The sequence below is a fragment of the Carya illinoinensis genome, chromosome 9, assembly GCF_018687715.1.
Source record: "Carya illinoinensis cultivar Pawnee chromosome 9, C.illinoinensisPawnee_v1, whole genome shotgun sequence".
NCBI lineage: Eukaryota > Viridiplantae > Streptophyta > Magnoliopsida > Fagales > Juglandaceae > Carya > Carya illinoinensis.
This window is the reverse complement of record NC_056760.1, coordinates 37,014,268-37,034,225: the sequence shown is the minus strand read 5'-3', so window position 1 is coordinate 37,034,225 and position 19,958 is coordinate 37,014,268. Positions and strand designations below refer to the sequence as shown.

The following is a 19,958-nucleotide window of genomic DNA, read 5'->3' as shown; positions in this document are numbered from 1 at the left end:
ATCCGTTGGTCTTCTTCGGCTAGTAAGAATGTCCTAACGTATGACGATTCATTACGTCCGAACATTTAGGTAATACGTTCGGACGTAATGAACTTATTCGCACGTTTTTATCGAACGTTTGAATGAAACGTTCGATAAAAACGTCCGAACGTTTCATCTTTGTATATTCGGACGTATTTTAACGTGCGAACGTACATTGTATTAACGTTCGAACGTTTACAATATAAAATTTTTTTATATTGTTTCTTTTAGGTATTATTATTTTATATATTGAAAAAGTGAGTTTCTTTAAAAGTTTTACTCACAAAATTATGTAAATTTATAAGGATGATATTTTAATTTTTAGTATAATCCATATATGTCATAATACGTATGTATCTGTGATTATAATCATTTTTTTAAAATGTTATAACTTATATATTTTTTTTTATTTTCAGGATATGGCTCAGTATATGACGACAAGGAAGCGAGGGAGGGATGGAGGCAATCTGGACATCGTTCGACTGGGGGCACAAACTGTTATGGGGGAACGAGAAATCCTTATTAATGAGTTTGATGAGCTCAGCTGGGAGCAAAAGACGCTGAGAGACGTTTTCGTCACCAGAGGCTGGGGCCCCATATGCACATTGAGGGGAAAGATTTACCCCACAATGGTTCGAGAGTTTTACATTGGGATGGCCACCATGCCTAACGATGCATCATCCCATACTCTCAGTGTACGCGGTGTACAGTTTCAGTTCTCGGCGGATGTTCTCGCCGACTTGCTCCAGATTCCGCGTATGCTACCTGAGTCGACAGCTGCTCAGGCTGATGACATAGCAGCTGCATTTTCCCCGGGCATATTCGAGGCAGATCCAGCTGCTTCTGCTTCATCTTCGGGCCCTGTTGAGTTTATGCCCAGTCATGAAGAAGATCGACCCGAGGGCGATCCTATTGCTGCTGAGGTTGGTGGCGATGAGCGGGACCAGGATTTCTACATCCTCACTGGCACGGACCGCACAAAGCTCGATAGGTCAAACTCCTTCAGCCAGAATCAGCTGCTGCCTTTCTTTCGCATGTTGCACATTTTTGTTGCAACAAATGTAGACCCGGTGGCACATAAGAGCACATTCAGTCGGGCTCGTGCACAGTTCCTGATTGGCTTGGCACGTGGTGAGTCCATTGACTTGCCCCTTGTTATATTTGAGCGGATCCGTTACGAGGCCAGCATCGTTACCACGGATAATCTCCCGTACGGAGTCATCATCAGCCGCTTATTACTAGCCCGGGGAGTGCCACTCCAGGCGGAGGAGATGGTGATAAACCAGATGAGCCCTATCGACATAACCACACACTGCCGGAGCATTGGACAGGGGAGAGGCTCAGCTCGGCGTCAGTCTGGTCCTACGCCAGATCTTGTTCCCCCGACTGAGTCTGGGGCCGATGTTGCTCGCCCGTCGGCGAGTACTAGTCAGCAGCCAGGAGTTACATCTGCTGGGGATGTGTGACCTGCTTGGGTTGATACAATGATGACAGATATGAAGGCGCATATAGACCGACAGATCGATAGACAGATTGCACATATAGATCAGGCTGTCGCACATCTTGCACATCATGTAGATGTGCTAAACAATAAGGTTGAGACATTGACTGAGGAGTTTCGATCTTTTGTAAACCAGCAGTTCTGAAAGTGATTTGTAAAAATTTATCATTCGAACGTTTTTTATTTTCGACATATGTAATGGACACAAATATTTAATGTATGTATTGTGTAGCTTAATTTCTACTCTTAATTTTTTTTTAATATAACGTTACTCAACCTTACTATTAAAAAAAATATATATTATGGTTAATTTATGTAATTTTACATATAACGTTCGAACTTTATCACATTAACGTTCGAACATTGGCGCTAATATATTCACGTTCGCACGTAAATAGTTAAAACGTTCGAACGTTCGCGCTAATTTTTTTACGTTCGCACGTAAATATACATAACATTTGAACGTTACTGTGACGTTCTAACGTATTATGGAAAACGTCCGAACGTTTTGAAATTCTTGCCCAACATTTAGTGACAGTTCTCACAAACCGTCACAGTAAATACGTTTTAGTCACAGTTTGGAAACCGTCACTATTTATAATCTGTCACTAAAAGCCATATTTGTTGTAGTGAAGGCAACCAACTATCTGCTCTTAACGTCTCAGCACTCGCACAAAATATCACCTAGAAAGATTATAACCAAGAAAGTAATACGGCCAGTTCTCTATGAACCTTCCTTATTTATGTTATTCGGTGACAAGAAAGAACTAGGCTGATTTTGCTGTTTCCATATCAATAATGCAGCCTTTGTGTAGGGTGATGGGGCATGATTTTATTTTAAAATGCTGCTATTTTTCCCTTTTTCCTCGACTGGTAAAAGTATATTTAAGAGTTGAGTTCAACAACTTGGGCTTATCAGCTTGTGGTCTCTCTCTCTCTCTCTCTCTCTCTCTCTCTCTCTCTCTCTCTCTCTCTCTCTCTCTCTCTCTCTCTCTCTCTCTCAGGTAGGGATTTTATAGCTCCTTGCAAGTACAAAGGGACATCAAAATATGTACACCGGGAATGTTTGGATCATTGGCGAGCTGTAAGTGTATGGGTGCCATCTTCATCTTCATAGCTAATATGTTGGATCATGTTATGTAAGGCCATACTTGTAATCTGACTTAGTTACTGAACTCCAGTTTTGAGTCTCTTTCACCATTTAATCACTTTACATTGATCAAAGTCTAAGATGTTTTATAGGATGTACTCTGTCAGTTGTCTAATATTGCATTTTTTTGTATATTATGAATCGTCTGGTGCTTAAGTTGGAGCTTTTGTCTATTTAATAACATATTCAGTAGAATGGATCTTAGATGTTTTTATTCTTAATCTATCTATCTATTATTATTTTAGCTGGTGAAAAGGGGTGTTCATCTGTTTGGTTTTTTTATAGCTCGAGTCTGCAGTTTTTTATTTTAGACACATTTGCCCATGTAAAATTGCACTGGCAGACATGCATGGTTTTTATTTTACTTCGTAGGATAAGTATACTAATTATAAATTACAGAAATCGAATGCTTGAAGGTACCGACATAGAAGAAAAGTCACAAAGCAAAAGTGGTTTCTTTTATTCCTTTTTGTTTATATTTTTTTTGCTAGTTAGAAGGGTATAATTATTCATCTGTTCCATGTTTTTTACAGCTTGAGTATGCAATGACTGTTGTTTTTGGATTTGAAGGCATTTTTCCCATAAAATTGCAGCGGCAGACATTTATGGTTTTGCTGTACGTGAAAGAATGACTATATTTTTATGTTAAATTTGAGAAAGTCATCATTAAAGGCGAGATGAAAAGTTGTGAACCAGATCGTGTCATTGGGGTGCATACAAATGTGACAGGGTGCTACCACAAATACATCTTTTACTTGTAAAAAAAAATATATATATATATATATATATATATATATATATATTTGTGACAGGGTGCTTGTGGAAATATATTAAGAAGCTGATAATTTGAACTTTTCTCGGTAGTCTTTGTTACTAACTAAAGTGGACCTGAACGACTATGTTGACAAGCTCAATCCCAGTGACATGTGCATAGACACACAAATTATCTTTTGACATGCATGAATTGCAAATTTCACAATGGATGCACTTGCTACACTGAGATGATCACATTGGAGGTAGGCTTTTGATGATCTTTGCAAAATCTGTTGGTTAACCCAAATTACTGTAACCTTTATACTGATATTCCTCTTGTATTCTATCATTTTCTTTTTAAATTTCTCTACATCTTACGTTAACTTCTGCAGGAAGGGTTTGCTTTTTCTCATTGCACAACCTGCAAGGCACCTTACCATTTGAGAGTTCATGTTGCTGCTGATAGGAAATGGAGCATCTTCGTATCTATTGGGCAATTTCTAGATTAATTTCTTTGTACTTGATACGGTTATAGTGAATACCCACTGAACGGGAGCTTAGTGTATAAATCTGAACACTTACAAATCTGTGCTTTAGACTAGTAGTTCTGGAAATGCCTACAATATTGTAAGAAATATATGTTGAGTATTTTGGATCACGTGGGACACTATAGTTGAATGTGACTCCTGATTGTGTTGTCCTGAAAGAATATATTGCAGCTAATTCAAAGTATTTGGGAAGTATGATAGTTAGTCTTGTGAAGATAGTTTGCTACCACCTTTGTGGCAATTTCATCACATCAATTTTATTACATCTCTTTTTATCCACTTATGTGGAACAAGTAAAGATCCACAATCAGATATTTAATTTCCTTTCAATCCCATCATCACGTGTACTAGTTATGTGGTACTAGTTAATCACCAATTATCAAGCATTCTACTGAATCATACCTTTCCCCCACAAACAGAACAAACGAAATATCTCCATATTTGGGTGGGTTCACAATCAGGCTATCAGCCCCATCTGTAAACAGAGAAAGAAAAGTAATTTTCACCTCGAGATGTTGGCTTTAAAATTACAACAGCTGTGTCATCTTTGCAGTACTTGAGAACATACAACGGTGTAGATTTTTTTATCAAAAAATAATTACAACTACAACTGCTCAAGTTTTTCATCAAAAAATAATTACAACATCTCAAGTTACCCATAAAAAAAAAAAAAAAAAACCTACAACTTCTAGTTCATCTCTATAGTACTTGAGAACATACAAAAGCTCAAGTTTTTCATCAAAAAATAATTACAACTACAATAGCTCAAGTTTTTCATCAAATAATTACAACAGCTTAAGTTATCTACCAAAAAATAATTCCAACATCTAAAGTTGGATTTTGCTAGTCTGGCTCCACTAATCTGGCCAATATATCATCACCCAAGATAGTAGACACCGAGTTGCTCGACTCCCCATTGTTCTTCTCCTTATTCTTTCTATTTTTTTACCAAAGTGTCATGAATCTATCCATTTTTGAACTGAAATTAGAGTATACCAAATCAACTATATATACTCAATCGATAGCATAAATTAAGAGCAAACAAGATTTTAAAGCAAAAAATTTAGCACAAGTATTTGTACCCAAGCCCAAGCTAACTGAAAAGCCATAAAGAAAACTTCCTTTACAATCACATATATATTAATACTCCACCACACCCAAAAGGCTAGAAAAATTTCCTTTAGAATTAGCTTGATCATCATTATTAATAATTCTAAAAAACTAGATTAACATGCATGTATACACCCCATAAAGTGGGATTTGAAGTATGGTTCCATGCCTTCCCACCACAAGCACAAGCCAGTGAAGTGTACAGTCCCTAGAGAAACTACTCTTTTGAGTGATCTAAACAAAGAACAAAGCACTTAAGTTATCCAACAAATCTAAAAGCTAGGAAGTTCACTTAAGACCCCCTTAAAAGTACTTATTTAATTCTAATGCGAAATCCACCTGGGCAAGAAGATTAAGTGAAGCCATAATTTGGAGTTCACGTAACAAAGGATGTTGGATCTGGCTTTGGACAGAGTTCTGGGTTGGTTGGACAATCCACCCACCCGTTCAACAGTTATGGGCAGACAAGGGGTGTGGGCGTGGGGTAAAGTGGCCATCTCACCCAGGTATGGTGGGTAGCGCCTCTTGTCAGCAGAAATTCTAATAATATATGAGATTCCCTAGTTTGGTTTATCAAAGAAAAAAGATATCTCAAACTTCAATGGGTGACTATAAAGTTAGGATACACCTTCTAAAATAGGGCGGTTTCAAGAGTTTGAATTGTGTCGATGGAGAACCAACTCATCCAATTTGATAGCCATTTCTCCCAACTCCATACAAATAGTAGGTTATGAATTATGAAATTTAAAGTCAAGCCAAGTGTCAGTTTAATTGAGGCTAACATATGGATCAGCTGCCCCAAATTCATTTATATATATAAAATAAAAAGGGTCAAACATGGATACAGATTATAAGTTCTGATCACCTACACCAGTATAATGGATCAACATCCAGGAAATTAGGGGAAAATAAGAACAATGGCATTTGCACATAATAGCTTAATGACTACATAAAAAGCATCAAGGGATATGCTACATTTCGGATTCTAGAAAGTAGTTCATTTACATTGAAAAATAATTTGAAGCATGAGGCTGTGAAACCTTAAAAAGGCATCTCATGCTTAAAGTGGCATGGGAAGAAGGACATCTCTATGTTTCTCATTCCCAAACCACTTGGAATGCTTTCCATCTCCAATTGAGATAACGCATTCGAAAATTTGTTTCAACAGAGATAATCATGCAATTCTACCATCTTTTCATTCGAAAGAAAAGAAAACTTTCTGTACCAAAATAAAAGATGCATACTTGCACAGGCACATAGGAGTTGATAGTAAATATTAAACGTGGAAATAGTAAGAAGGCATCTATCATGTCCTAAGCAAATACATTCAATCTCTGCATAACTCACTCATCTGATCCTATCTGAAATAGTGTACATTTGTCTACATTGAAGATTAAAAGGGTTTGCTGTACATTTATTTCAAGCATATTTGCAATAGTACTTCAAGAATCATAAATGTGAATAATTTTGGCATGTTAGCATCCATTACATCGTAACAACGTTACATATCGTATTGCCAATTTCATGATTGACTCCTTTTAAATTAAATTTCTGTTAGAATCTGTAAGCACTTACTCAAAATAAATGACCCAAAAGTCCACAATGTAGAAAAATCTCCCAATCTTCAGACTTCCCAGCCCATGACTTAATATTTCATTCTTTACGGTGTTCATATCTACCTAGGTTTCTTTTCCAATACAATTACCATCAAATCAGGATATGATTACTTCCATGCGAAGAACACCACTAGAATAGAAGAGCCACATCAAGAGACAGGCTTTCAATTTATTCACATTAAACACTACAAATCACCCCCCCCCCCCCCCCCCCCCCCAAAACTTTACTACATCCCTTCAATTAGAACTTGAACCTTTATAAATGAAGGGGAAAAATAAAATAGTAGGCATTTATATACCAATATATCAAGACTCCGCTTTTCTTTTTCCTAACACCAAGTAGGACAAAATGAATCCGGCCACTTTGTATAATTTTCTAGGTCCCAAAATATATTATAAGACCGAACATTTAATTCACTCTATTTCCATCTTTTCTCATCAACCAAGTGTAAGAACTTTAGGAAACAAATGTGATTGAAGGTGAAGAGGCCAACCTAGCCTTTTGTATACATTGCATTTCATTTAAAATATACAAGCTTTGAATGTCAAGATTACATAGTTACAAGAACGAATAAATCAAAAATGAAAAATTAACAAATTTACAGAGGAAATACATTGTAATGTATTATACTGGAAAAATAGAGGAGTAAAGAGGAGATCAGGTCACGTTGGCTACATAGGAAAGCTCATAAATGTGATCTTCATTCTCGGATTTGTCTGCTGTAACTGCCGATTCAAATTGTCCATGATCTTTGTGATTTTCATTATAACTTAGTCTAACACCCACTCTCAAATTAATGGGAATCATGAGCGCCATTAATTTGTCTCGCAGAAATGAAAATCTGCTAGCTGTGTGTCCCTTTGTGAGCATGTCACCAATCTAGTCTAATGTGGATATATACTTGACTTGTATATCTTTGTTTATCACTTTTTCACGGATGAAGTGATAATCGACTTCAACGTGTTTTGTTCTAGCATGGAAAACCGGATTGGAGACCAAGGCAATAGCTCCAATATTGTCGCAACAAATTGTTGGAGTAGTTGAGATTTGAATTCCAAGTTTCATGAGCAGCATCCTTATACAATATAGATCGGCAGTGGCAATTGCCATGCTTCGATATTTGGCTTTAGTACTACTTTTGGAGACTATTGGCTGCTTCTTTGCTATCCAGGTTATCAAATTTGGGCCAAGAAAAATTCCATAACCAATTGTACCCCGTCAATCATCAGGATTTTCAGCCCAACCAAAGTCACAATAAGCATTTAAATTTATATCACCAAATGAGAAATATAGTCCTTAATCAATTGTACCTTTTAGATACCAAAGCACACATTTTGCTGCTATCCAATGTGGCTCACGGTTGTGCATGAACCGACACAATTGATTTGTAGCGTATGCAATATCATGCCTTGATATTGTGCAATACTGAAGAGCCCCTACTACTCGACGATGTTTAGTTGGATCGATCAAGAGTTCCCCTTCTTCAGAAGAAAGCTTTGGTCCGGATGTAGTTGGACAGTTCAAGGGTTTTGCACCTCCCATTTTTGTGCTCTCAAGCAAATCCATTATGTATCGTGTTTATCGAATATGCAGTCCATGTTTGTTTCTGGTTGCTTGCACTCCTAGAAAGAAACTCAATTCACCCAAATATTTAACCAAGAATGATTCATTGAGAGATAAAATGAATGAGTTAATGGCAGCTTTGCTTGAACCAGTTACTAGTTACAAGTATATCATTGACATAAATCAGCACAAATAGTTTCACAGAATCATTTGTGCAAATAAATAGAAAACAATCTGCATTCAACTCAATGAAACCATATTCCAACAAACAGTGTGAGAGAAGGCGAAACCAAGCACATGGTGCTTGTTTTAGGCCATATAGTTACTTGTGTAATCTACATACATGGTTCGGATAATTTTCATCAACAAAACCTTTAGGTTGTTCAATGAACACCTATTCATCTAACAGCCCATGCAAAAAGGCATTTGAAGACACGGCTAATGCAAGAATCATGCGTACTGTTGTGTGTTTCACCACTGGGGAGAAAGTTTCCCTATAGTCAATCCCATGTTGCTGATCAAACCCTTTCACAACGAGTCGCGCTTTATAGCACTCAATACGACCATCAGAGAGTCATTTAATCTTAAACACCCATTTATTTCCACCAATATGCTTACCAGGAGAGCGAGGATAGAGTGACCAAGTTCCATTTGCCATTAAAGCATCAAACTCAAACACCAATTGCAGCATGCCACTCGGGAGAAGTCACATCTAGTGCATAGGTGGTTGGTTCAGGTTCAGTGATAACAGATGATAGGACCTGCAGAGAGTATCGAGTTGAGTACACAGTGAAGTCTGGAAATTGCTTTGGCTTTGAATTCCCAATCATTGAACGCGTGAGTGGTCTGAAAGTTGGTGGCTGATTTTCAGGTTGGATCATTGGAGATGGGGGTTCTATTTCAAGTTCTGGTAGGGGTTGATTTGTTGGAAAAGAGTGGGTTTGGTGGTTATTGTCAAGATTTTCAGGGTGTTGTGATGGTATGGAATTGTCGGTGTCGAAATTTGGAGAATGAAAGAGTGGAGTTTGAATGTTAAGGTTTGGCAGATTTTCAATTTGGGTTTGATTTTGTGCAGCATCGGGTGAAGAAAATAATGGAAGAGAAAATGAATTTTGGGGAAGAGATTTACCAGCGGGGGTTTCACTCGTTGAAGCAGTTGAGGAAAGGACTCCATCGGCAATTGGAAATTTCTCTTCATGAAAGACAATGCTATGTGAAATGTAAACACAGCCAGTTGAATAGTCTAGACATCAATAGCCTCTTTGTTGACTGGCATAGCCTATGAAAATACACTCTTTGCTTCTAAAGGAGAGTGTGCTTTTCATATGGTTTGAGTAAAGAAAAACATGCTGATCCAAATATTTTTATATGAGAATATTTTGGAATTGTTTTGTGAAGCATGTAAAAGAGAGTCAAATTGTTGAGCACTTTTGTTGGAAGACGGTTTATGAGGTAAACAGATGTAAGAAAAGCATCAGCCCAATATGTATCAAGTAGGAGAGAGAGAGAGAGAGAGAGAGAGAGAGAGAGAGAGAGAGAGCTAAAAGAATGATTCATGTTTCAACAATGTGACAATGTTTTCTCTCTGCGATCCCATTTTGTTGAGATGTGTGTGGATATGTTAATCGATGGAAAATGTCATTTTCTTGTAAAAAGCTTTTAAAAGAGGTGGAGAGGTATTCACCACCATTGTCACTTTGAAATTGTTGAATTTTAGAAGAGAAAACATTTTCCACAAGTGCTTTGAATTTTTTGAAAACGTCGAACACCTCATTTTTAAGTTTAAAGGGATATAACCAAGTGAATCTAGAGAAATCGTCAATAAATATGACATAATATTTTGCTCCACCAATGAAATATATTGGAGATGTCCATACATCCAAATGAATGAGTGCTAATGGTCAAGAAGATTGACGAGTTGAATCATTAAAGGGCAATTGCTTTGATTTCCCTAAAGGACATGAGGAACAAAATACCAATTGACTAGAATCTGAAACATCTAAATATTTTGAATGAAACATTTGATTTAAAACAACTTGAGACGGGTGACCTAATCAATCATGCCACTTGTTGAGATTGGTTGACACCCTGAGATTAGCCACAAAGCAGGAAATTTTATTTGAAGACGATTTATTTGTTGTCATGGCATAGAATCCATTCTCAGCTTACCCTTAGAGTAAAGTCGCCTCGTGTTGGTCACCTTCATGGAAAAATCACTTCTACTGAGTACAAAGTAACAGTCATTATCCAAACAAAAACAATTAATGGAAATCAAATTTGAAGATGCATTTGGACAATGAAGAACATTGGAGAGTTGGAAATTGGAATGTTGTGTTTTTAAGGAAGTAGTACCCATGTTTTGAATCATCAAACCTTGAACCATTTCCAACCGTAGTGGTTTCTTCTTGTTCATAGGGCTACGAGCTAGTGAGATTTGCTGCGTTACTGGTAATATGAGCACTGGCACCACTGTCATCATACCACACCTATTGGGCATTGGATTTGTTGCCGTCAGTAGCCATAGCAATAAGGTCCGATGGTGGTAGGCGACCTTGGTAGCCGAAATCGAACCTGTGATAACAGTCAAGGGCTTTATGACCCTTTTTCTCACATATTTGACAAATGGGTCTATTATCTCCATTCAGTGCATTGTTGGGCCGAGTATTGGAGGATCCCACATATTGTTGCGTCTTGTTCGAAGGTGGGGCTTGAGAAGAGGAGTTTAGCCCTTTAGGTTTCTTTAGAGACTGCGAAAGCAAAGCTGGTGTCAGCTTGAACATTTTTTTTTTTTTTAAGGGAAAACTCTTGTACCATCTCATTGAACTAAGTGGAAAATACACTGAGGAACATCCTCCACTGTTACAACTAAATCATAAATGGAAAGAGAATCTTTTGCTAAAACATGGGCCAACACATTGCCATTTCTCCTAACATGAGAAATTTCCCATTTAGCAAACTGTTTCAGCAAGACTTTTGTCTCATACAAGAACATTAAAGCACTACTAAAGCCTTCTCTATCCTCATGAAGGGTGTTTATCACCTGCAGGGAGTCACCCTCCAAGATAAATTGTCTTAAACCCAAATCCACCCCAAACTTAGTAGCCTGAAGAGCTCCATATGACTCAGCAAGTAAAGGGTCAGGGAACATTTGCTTGTTGTGTCTCATGGTTGCCATGACATGTCCCTTACAATCTCTCACAATCACTCCTACTCCCACTTGGCTTTTCTGCTTATTCACTGAGCTGTCCCAATTGATTTTGTACCAATTTGGTGGTGGATGAGTCCATACAGCAGGGGACAGGCAGGTTGGAGAAGGGTTGGAGGTTATGCTGTTGTTCTCTCCACATAGCAGGGCCAAAGTAGCATGAGCTTCTCTTATCACTGACTTGGGGTGTTTGAAATCATTATTGAAAATAAAACAGTTTCTCCTCCACCAAACTCTCCTAGCCACCACAACAAATTCTTGCATAGATACCTCATCCAACCCTTGCAAGAGAGATTCAAAGAGATCCACAAACAAAGCAGGGGATTGGCTCCTTTTTTGAAGCTTCTTAAAGGCTAGACTCCAGACATCTCTAGCTGAAACACAGCTCCAAACTGCATGCACCACTGTCTCTTCCTCCCGATGGCACACAGGACATAGTGGATGATCCACTACCCTTCTCTTCTGTAAGTTGGTTCAAGTTGGGAGAGCCTCCAGACATGCCCTCCACACAAACACCTTGTCACCTGGTTGTATCCTTAGCTTCCACAGTTGCTTCCACACTTGTCTGAGTCTGTTACTACAAGATGCCTGACCCTTCCCCTCTTGCTCCCGTGCCTTTTTCATGTGATAAGCACTCCTTACTGAAAACCTGTCATCCTTTGTCCCTTGCCAACTTACTCTATCCCTAGCATTCATTGAGCTTAGAGGAGTTTGTAATATTAAATATGCTTCCCTCTCCTCAAAGACCTCCCTCACAAGTGTTTCCTTCCACTGAGCTGATGATTGGTCAATTAGTTCAGAGACCATTGCCTTGCTGTCAAGTAATGCTACTGGACTGGTAACCTTCCTGGGCTCTAGGTGGCCAAGCCACCTTTCTTGCCAAATTTGGACCTCTCTCCCATTGCCAATTCTCCAAAAGATCCTGCTTTCACCACCTGTCTTGCTGCCATGAAACTTCTCCACAGAAAGGATGGTATTGACCCTAGTTTGGCTGACATGAAAGAGCTATTCTGAAAATACTTAGCTTTCAAAACTCTTGCTGCAAGTGAGTCAGGCTCCTGTAGAATCCTCCAACATTGTTTAGATAACATTGCCATATTAAAACACTCAAGGTCCCTAAATCCCATGCCCCCTTCAGATTTTGCTTTTCCCATATTTTTCCATGAAATCCAGTGGATTTTGTGTTCCCTTTCCCTTTGGCCCCACCAAAAATTATTGATCACACTATTGATGGATTGCAGCAAGGTCTTGGGCAACTTGAAGACACTCATTGTGTAGGTGGGAAGTGCCTGGGCCACTGCTTTGATGAATACTTCTTTCCCAGCTTGAGATAGGCTTTTCACTTTGTAACCACTAACCCTTCTTCTGACTGCATCCAGAATGTTTTTGAAAGAGCTAGCTTTGCTTCTCCCCACAATGGATGGCAAACCGAGATACTTTTCATAGGTCACAGAGGTCCTCATTCTTGCCACAGAAAGGATGTAGTGCTGGGTTAATCTAGAGGTGTTCCTGCTGAACATTATGGATGTCTTGTCCATATTTAGCCTTTGCCCTGAAGCTTCTTCATAGATTCTCAGTAGGTTAATCAACCTTCCCCACTCAAAAGCATTGGCCTTGCAGAACAAAAGGCTATCGTCACCAAAAAAGAGATGAGACACTCGAAGGGGGCCTCTTGCTATTGGTACTCCATGAACTGCACCAATTGCCTCAGCTCTACCTATAAGCTTACTAAGTGCTTCTGCACATAGGATAAAAAGGTATGGTGAAATGGGGTCACCTTGCCTAATCCCTCTTGAAGGTTGAAAGGCTTCTTGTGGTATTCCATTTACCAAAATAGAATAAGAGACAGTTTCTATGCACTTCATAACTAAGTCCACCCATTGGTGACAAAAGCCCATCTTATGCATGATTTTTCTAAGGAATTCCCATTCTATTCTATCATATGCCTTACTCATGTCGAGTTTTAAGGCCATATAACCCTCCCTTCCTTTCATCTTAGCCTTCATTGTGTGTAGCGCCTCAAAAGCCACAATAACATTATCTGTGATTAGTCTGTTTGGTACAAAGGCTGATTGAGATGGGGACACCACGGAGGGGAGTATTTTTTTGAGTCTATTGGCTAGGATTTTGGATATCAACTTGTATAAGACATTGCACAGTGAGATGGGTCTGAATTCAGAGACTTTGGTTGGGTCCTTCTTCTTAGGAATAAGAGTGATGTATGTGCTGTTTATTTCAGATAGGCTTCCATTTTCATTTAGGACATGCAATACTATAGTGCTGAGTTGGTCACCCACCAGGTTCCAATGTTTTTGGTAAAAGAATGCAGGATACCCATCAGGGCCACGTGAACTAAGTCCTTCCATCTAAAATAGAGCAGTTTTTACCTCCTGCTGAGTGTAAGGCCTCATCAGCATTCCATTTTGTTCTTCTGTGACAGTGGCCTCCACTAGTTCCAGACAATCTACAATATTCACAGGGTTAGAGGAGGAGAACAAGTCTTGATAATATTCTTGGAAAAGATTAGATATCCCTGCTGTTGATGTGATCTCTTGCCCACTATCATCGATTAGCCTCTTGATTTGGTTTACTTTCTTTCTTTGTGTGGCACATTGATGAAAAAACTTTGTATTTCTATCCCCTTCTTTCAACCACTTTTGTTTGGCCCTTTGTTTCCACCTGATGTGATCTTCCTCAAGCAGTTTCTCTATCTTACTTTGCACTTGCTTGATTTTTTCTGTTAGATGGCCTTCATTATCCCTTTGTAGTTCAGTCACCTGATCCCAAAGTTTCCTTAGTTCAACTCTGTAATTACCAGCATACTGCTTGTGCCACCTTACCAATTCCACTCTGCACTGGTTCAGTCCTTCTATGACTTGACATAGCTTGCCATCAACCCTTCTCGGTTTACTCCATGCCTTTTCCAGAACTTCATTGAAATCTTCCTTCAAGGCCCAGCTGGCCTCATACTTGAATGGTCTGGCTTTTCTGGTTGAGTCAAGTTCAAATTGTTCCATAGAAACGAGAATGGGGCAGTGATCTGAACTTAAAGTTGGAAGGTTGTAAACCTTAGAAAAAGGAAATAGTTCAGACCATTCCACATTACACAAAGCTCTATCAATCCTTTCTTTGATGAAAGCTTGTCCTGATCTGCCATTTGTCCATGTAAACTTATTACCAACATACCCCATATCAAAAAAAGAGCATGACTCAGTTGTTGCTCTGAAGGCTTCCACCTGGTTGAAAGGTCTTTGTCTACCCCCACTCTTGCCCCCTGAGCTAAGTACCTCATTAAAATCACCAATACACATCCATCCCATCCCCATGGTAGGCTTGAGGGCTTGTAGTAACTACCAGCTCTCCCTTCTCTTTGCTGTGTCAGGATTTCCATAGAATCCTGTAAGAGTCCACTCTCTACCACCTAGATCCCCACGAATCAATAAAGATATATGGTGCTGAGAATATGACAGAATTTCAGCAACCACATCCTCACTCCAGAACAGGGCCAGACCTCCACTAAGTCCCCTACTTTCGACTATAAAACTGCTGAAAAATTGCAATTGCCTCTGGAGCCTTTCAACACTGCTCCTCCTAGCCTTTGTTTCCATCAAGAAAACAAAGGTTGGGATCTTTGTTTGCACCAATTGGTGCAAGTGTTGAACTGTCAATGGGTTCCCAAGCCCACGACAGTTCCAGCTTAGGCACTTCATAACTCTTGGTGGGGCTGTAAATCAGCCTCCACCATATCCAACTGTTGTGTTTCTGTTTGTACCTTCTCCTCTCCTCTTGCTCTCTTGGCTATGGATCTAGTTTGTCTTCCTTGAAGCAATTTGGTGGGCCTTTTCTTGTGGTTTGGGATGCCTGCATGTATCTTTGTTGGGCTTAACTTGAGGCCTACAAAACTATTATCCCGAGCTCTTCTTTTCCAGCTGGATTTTTTTGTAGTTTGTTCCAACTCCTTAATTTGTTCAGTCATAAGCTGGTTCAGTGCTTCTGCTTGGGCCTTAAGGTCCATCGAGGTTACAGCAACAAAGGGTGCTGAGCCATCCTTTTTGCTTTTCATTTCAACTGTCTGTGCCAGTAACATTTGGTTCTGTTCCTTCACTATTTTGGTAGTAGACAGCCTTTCTTGGAAAGGTGGTGTCAGACTTTCCTTTTTGATGATATTTTTTGGAGAGGTCAGAAGCCTGTCATTCTGCTGTCTACTCTGCTCTGGTCCTTTGGTTGTAGGTGTAGCAGTAGCCAAACGTGGGTCTGTGACTTCCCTGGTCAATTTCTGATCTACCTTTTGACTATTGCGCTGCCTCAATTGGACTTCATCCCTAACCTCCTCTTCTTTCCTCCATGACTGCCTCTCTGGTTCAGCTTCTGGGTTCATGTCATTGCCATACTTTTTGAACAGCAAGTCACTTTCTCTAGGAGCAGCTGCCCTTAACCATGCTCCATACTGCTGCTTTTCTTCATTTCTACTTAAAGTGCACCCCTGTGTTGTGTGCTTGATTGTGCCACAGTTAAAACAAAAGGATGGTAGTCTCTCATACCTCAGCTGGATCCAAGTTTGCTTCCCTTCCACTGATATGAACATCCCCCTGAGGAGAGGCTTTGTTATGTCCATTTCAACTCTTATCCTTAAGAACTTCCCACATCCAATGCCTCGTTGGTCAACATGAACTTTTAGCACCTTTCCTACATTGTTGCCCACCTGCATTCCAATCTCTCGTGTCATACACCCAAAAGGCATGTTGAAAACTTGGACCCAGAACTCCTCTTTAGTGAAGGTGGTTTCTCCAATTGACTTGCTGCTGTCAAGGGGCTGCAGGCATATCAGCCATCTATCAAAGGACCAGGGTCTTCCTGCAGTTACCTTTTTCATGTCTTCCTCCAAGTTAAACTCAATCAGGAATTTGTTGGATCCAACTTCTGTAAACTGGACCCAGCTATCACATTTCCAGATCTTAGTCATAGTGACTTTGAACGATTCTTTGTTTATAAACTTCTCCGCCACTATCATTGCTAATAGGCAGTACTTGCCATAATGCAGTGCACTGTGCATTACTTCTGCTGGTAGAACCAGCCCTTCTTTCTCCTTCTCAGTAAGGCAAAGCCCCTCCCATTGTCTTGCTAAATCTTCCTCCATCACTGACTCTTCGAACCAGTAGAGACTAGTTCAAGAGACTCACTCTATAGTAGAGAGAAACCTCACCCAGAGAGGAGAGGACAAGTTTTCGTGGAAGCTCAAGTTTGAATCATCTCGTCAGCTTGAACATTTGAAGAAGAGAACTCCATGAGTGTTTCGAAATTTAGTAGCTCGGTCTGGAACTCATCAATTGGAATATCCTTGTCCCTTGTGGAGAATGTGTATGCAGTGACAAAGGGCATGAACTGAGGTTTGAGTCCACTCAAGAGATAGGTAATTAAATCTTGTTCTTTGGTTTACCCATAGTGGTGAGTTGATCCGAGAGGAGTTTAGCTTCTTCAATGTTTGTAAGGCATGATTTATTTCCTTGAGAAATCGTTTGCAACTACAATTTTAGAAACACGATTCTTGATCATGAAGTAGACGAAAACCATGCTTAGAGAGAATCCCAAACTTGTTTAGAAGTCTCCAAATTGAGGACAGTGGAAACTAACTTTTCCACAATAGAAGCATATAGCCAACTGAGTACACAATTATCTTGTTTGGACCAGCGTGAGTACTCTGGATTTGTAGAACCATCAGGAAGAGTTTTTGTTGGAGCAAGGTTGGTTCCATCAACAAGACCAACAATGTCATGACCCTTCAGAAAAACAAGGAATTGGGTCCACCAGGTAAGATAATTGGGGCCATCCAATTTTGGAAATTGAGGAGAGGTTTGAGAAGAGGCCATTGTGGTTTAAGATTTGCGGAAGCCTGAGTAGGATCTTTGCTGTTTTTGGCGTTAGCCTTACTATCTTGATTCCATGTAAGAACTTTAGGAAACAATTGTGATTTTTGAAGAGGCCAACCTAGCCTTTTGTATACAATGCATTTCATTTAAATAATACAAGCTTTTAATGTCAAGATTACATATCTATAGGAATGAATAAATCAAAAATGGAAAGTTAACAAATTTACTGGGGAAATACATTGTAACGTATTATACTAGAAAAACAAAGAAGTAAAGAGGAGATCAGGTCACGTTGGCTGCATAGGAAAGCTCATAAATGTGATCTTCATTCACGGATTTGTCTGTTGTAACTGCCGATTCAAATTGTCCATGATCTTTGTGATTTTCATTATGACTTGGTCTAACACCAAGCAAGCAATTTGTTTCCCAAATAAAGCGCAACAGTTTAATATGAACAAACCCATTTCAAAGCATGCAGCAAACACTTAAGTCCTTTAAATCAGCTAAAAAATCTAATATCAGGCTATAAGATTTACGAATTCTAGGACTTCTTTAGCACAAATCAAACATCGGAAAAGAAAAATTACATCGACCATCTTATCTCTCCAGAGAGACAAGAAAGAATATGCATACATATATGTATATATATGTACCTATTGAGGAGAAAACACCTGCGAAGGAGGAGCAAATGCCATGGAGGGGAGACAGAGGGGAGAGATGAAATCGTAGAGAATAAAATATACATGTATCTGTAATCTGTATTCCTATTCTTGTAGGTCAGCATTGGTGCACCATTCATCCGCAGAACTGCTTGCCTGTAGAAGATTTGAAAAAAAAAATCCTACGCCCAACGTACGGATGCCTAATAAATGGGTAGAAATAATTTTGGTTTCTGAAAAGTGTGTGAAAAGCATGCCTACCAAGCTAGGATTAGCTGAGAAACTTTGCAACAGCTACGAAAAAGACACCACCCCCTCTTACTTTTGCCAGGCATTAAAAAGAAAGAAAAGAGAACAACCCAAATTTGCTTCGAGCATTGTTAATGGATTCTACATATGTAAATGATACTTTTAATGAATATAAGATGAATTTAAATTTTAATTATTTTATTTATACAAGGTTTCATATTGAAATAATTATTTTTTCATTATATAATAATAAAATAATAAAAGATGAATTTGATTTTGAATATTCACATTAAATTTTTATGTTAAAGTCATTATGCTATAAAATGTATTTCTCCAATCTTTAAACTAAACCAAGGGCAGCAAAGTGTGTATGCCATGCGATATCCTAGGGCTTTTGGTTTTACCAATAAATATAAGAGAATTTCATGGCCTTGGGAGTGGCCTTCTTGGGGCTCATCTAATGGTAGGTAGGCTATCTTATGGGGTCTATAAATAGCATTTGGAGGGTGCAGAGTCCAAGGGGTGTGGTAGTTCTAATGTTGTGGGTTTAGTGATGTTTGAATGAGATTCAAAGTCATAGTTTCCCCAAGAGTTGTGGTTGGAGTAGGAATAGGTTACTTGTAGTTAGAGTAGAACTAGACTTGTGCTTGCAATAAGAACTATAGTGCAAGTAACAGTATAATCGGTCTAGTTTGGTTTTAGACATATTTTATAACCAAACCAGTATATACCAGTTTTGAGATTTGAATAATCGATACCGCACCAGTTACACCACTAAACCAGTACTTCCTATTTTATTGGTTCCGGTCCAGTTCAGTCCAGTTTTTTCAATTTTAGTATAGTATTAGTAGATTATATAGTTAGTATAAATATACTATAGTGATATAGTGATATGTAGTAGATTATATAGTGATTCAGTATTAGTATGACCACTAATACTATAGTGATTTATATAGTTACTTATATATAGTAGATTACTAATAGTATTAGTATTAGTATTAGTATTAGTATTAGTGTATGTATACATGTATATAAAACAATATCATATAGTAATATAGTATTTGATTATGTATGTTAGTTATAAAATGCTAGTGATAATATGTTATAACTTATTTATATATTTGATTATATTTGTTAATGATAATAATCTTGGTTACATATATGTTAATAATAATATGATGGTTACATACACTTCTTATATGAGTGAATATCATCAAATGTATAGAAATTTATTTATCAAAAAGAATATATTATAATTTATTATATGCTATAAAATGTATTTCCTTAATCTATATATATATATATATAGTTTATATTAATAACATATGACAAATTTTTGACAAATTATAAGGTTTAGTAGATCAGTTGGTTGGGGTCCTCTCTCTCTCCGGAAAGGTGGGGTGTTTTCTCTCTGAGTTTCTTGAAACTTAGAGGCTTCCTCTTGGACTCAGTCCGAAGAGTTTAAGAAGAATACATTCTTGTTATAGTTTGCAGTCATTCTCAAACTTTAATATCGGTATGGTGCTCAGAACAAGCCCGAGGTTCATGGCAGAGGAATTAATGAATCTATATGAGGGACTCTGTCTCACAGAGGTAGAAAAACAAGAAGTTCTAATCCCGCAAGAGGAAGTATCAATGTCTAAAGAAAAGAGTAAGAGACGTCTAGCAGTGTTGGCGATAGCTAAAAAGGAAGTGAATAAAGGAGCCTTTTGAGC

General features: G+C 38.5%; 2 protein-coding genes across 2 annotated transcripts; both read right to left on the bottom strand.

Moving 5' to 3' along the window:
• Nucleotides 1-13,834: 13,834 nt before the first annotated feature.
• LOC122277060 lies at nucleotides 13,835-14,794 on the bottom strand. Its single transcript, XM_043086942.1, has 2 exons — nucleotides 14,185-14,794; nucleotides 13,835-13,932 (listed from the first exon to the last, which is right to left on the bottom strand). Exons 1-2 carry the CDS (start codon nucleotides 14,792-14,794, stop codon nucleotides 13,835-13,837), a joined length of 708 nt encoding a protein of 235 aa, XP_042942876.1.
• A 380-nt stretch (nucleotides 14,795-15,174) lies between these two features.
• On the bottom strand, nucleotides 15,175-16,605 carry LOC122277059. Its single transcript, XM_043086941.1, has one exon. It carries the CDS (start codon nucleotides 16,603-16,605, stop codon nucleotides 15,175-15,177), a length of 1,431 nt encoding a protein of 476 aa, XP_042942875.1.
• Nucleotides 16,606-19,958: the final 3,353 nt, after the last annotated feature.

What these genes read in the sequence shown, in the direction of transcription:
- LOC122277059 (XM_043086941.1), bottom strand. Translation starts at nt 16,605, where the DNA reads ATGGAGGAAGATTTAGCAAGACAATGGGAGGGGCTTTGCCTTACTGAG.
- LOC122277060 (XM_043086942.1), bottom strand. Translation starts at nt 14,794, where the DNA reads ATGGGGATGGGATGGATGTGTATTGGTGATTTTAATGAGGTACTTAGC. An exon ending in AAAAATCAAGCAAGTGCAAA is followed by an intron (nt 13,933 to 14,184) that starts GTAAGATAGAGA and finishes TGAATATTGTAG; the next exon opens with ATTGTCTGGAACTAGTGGAG.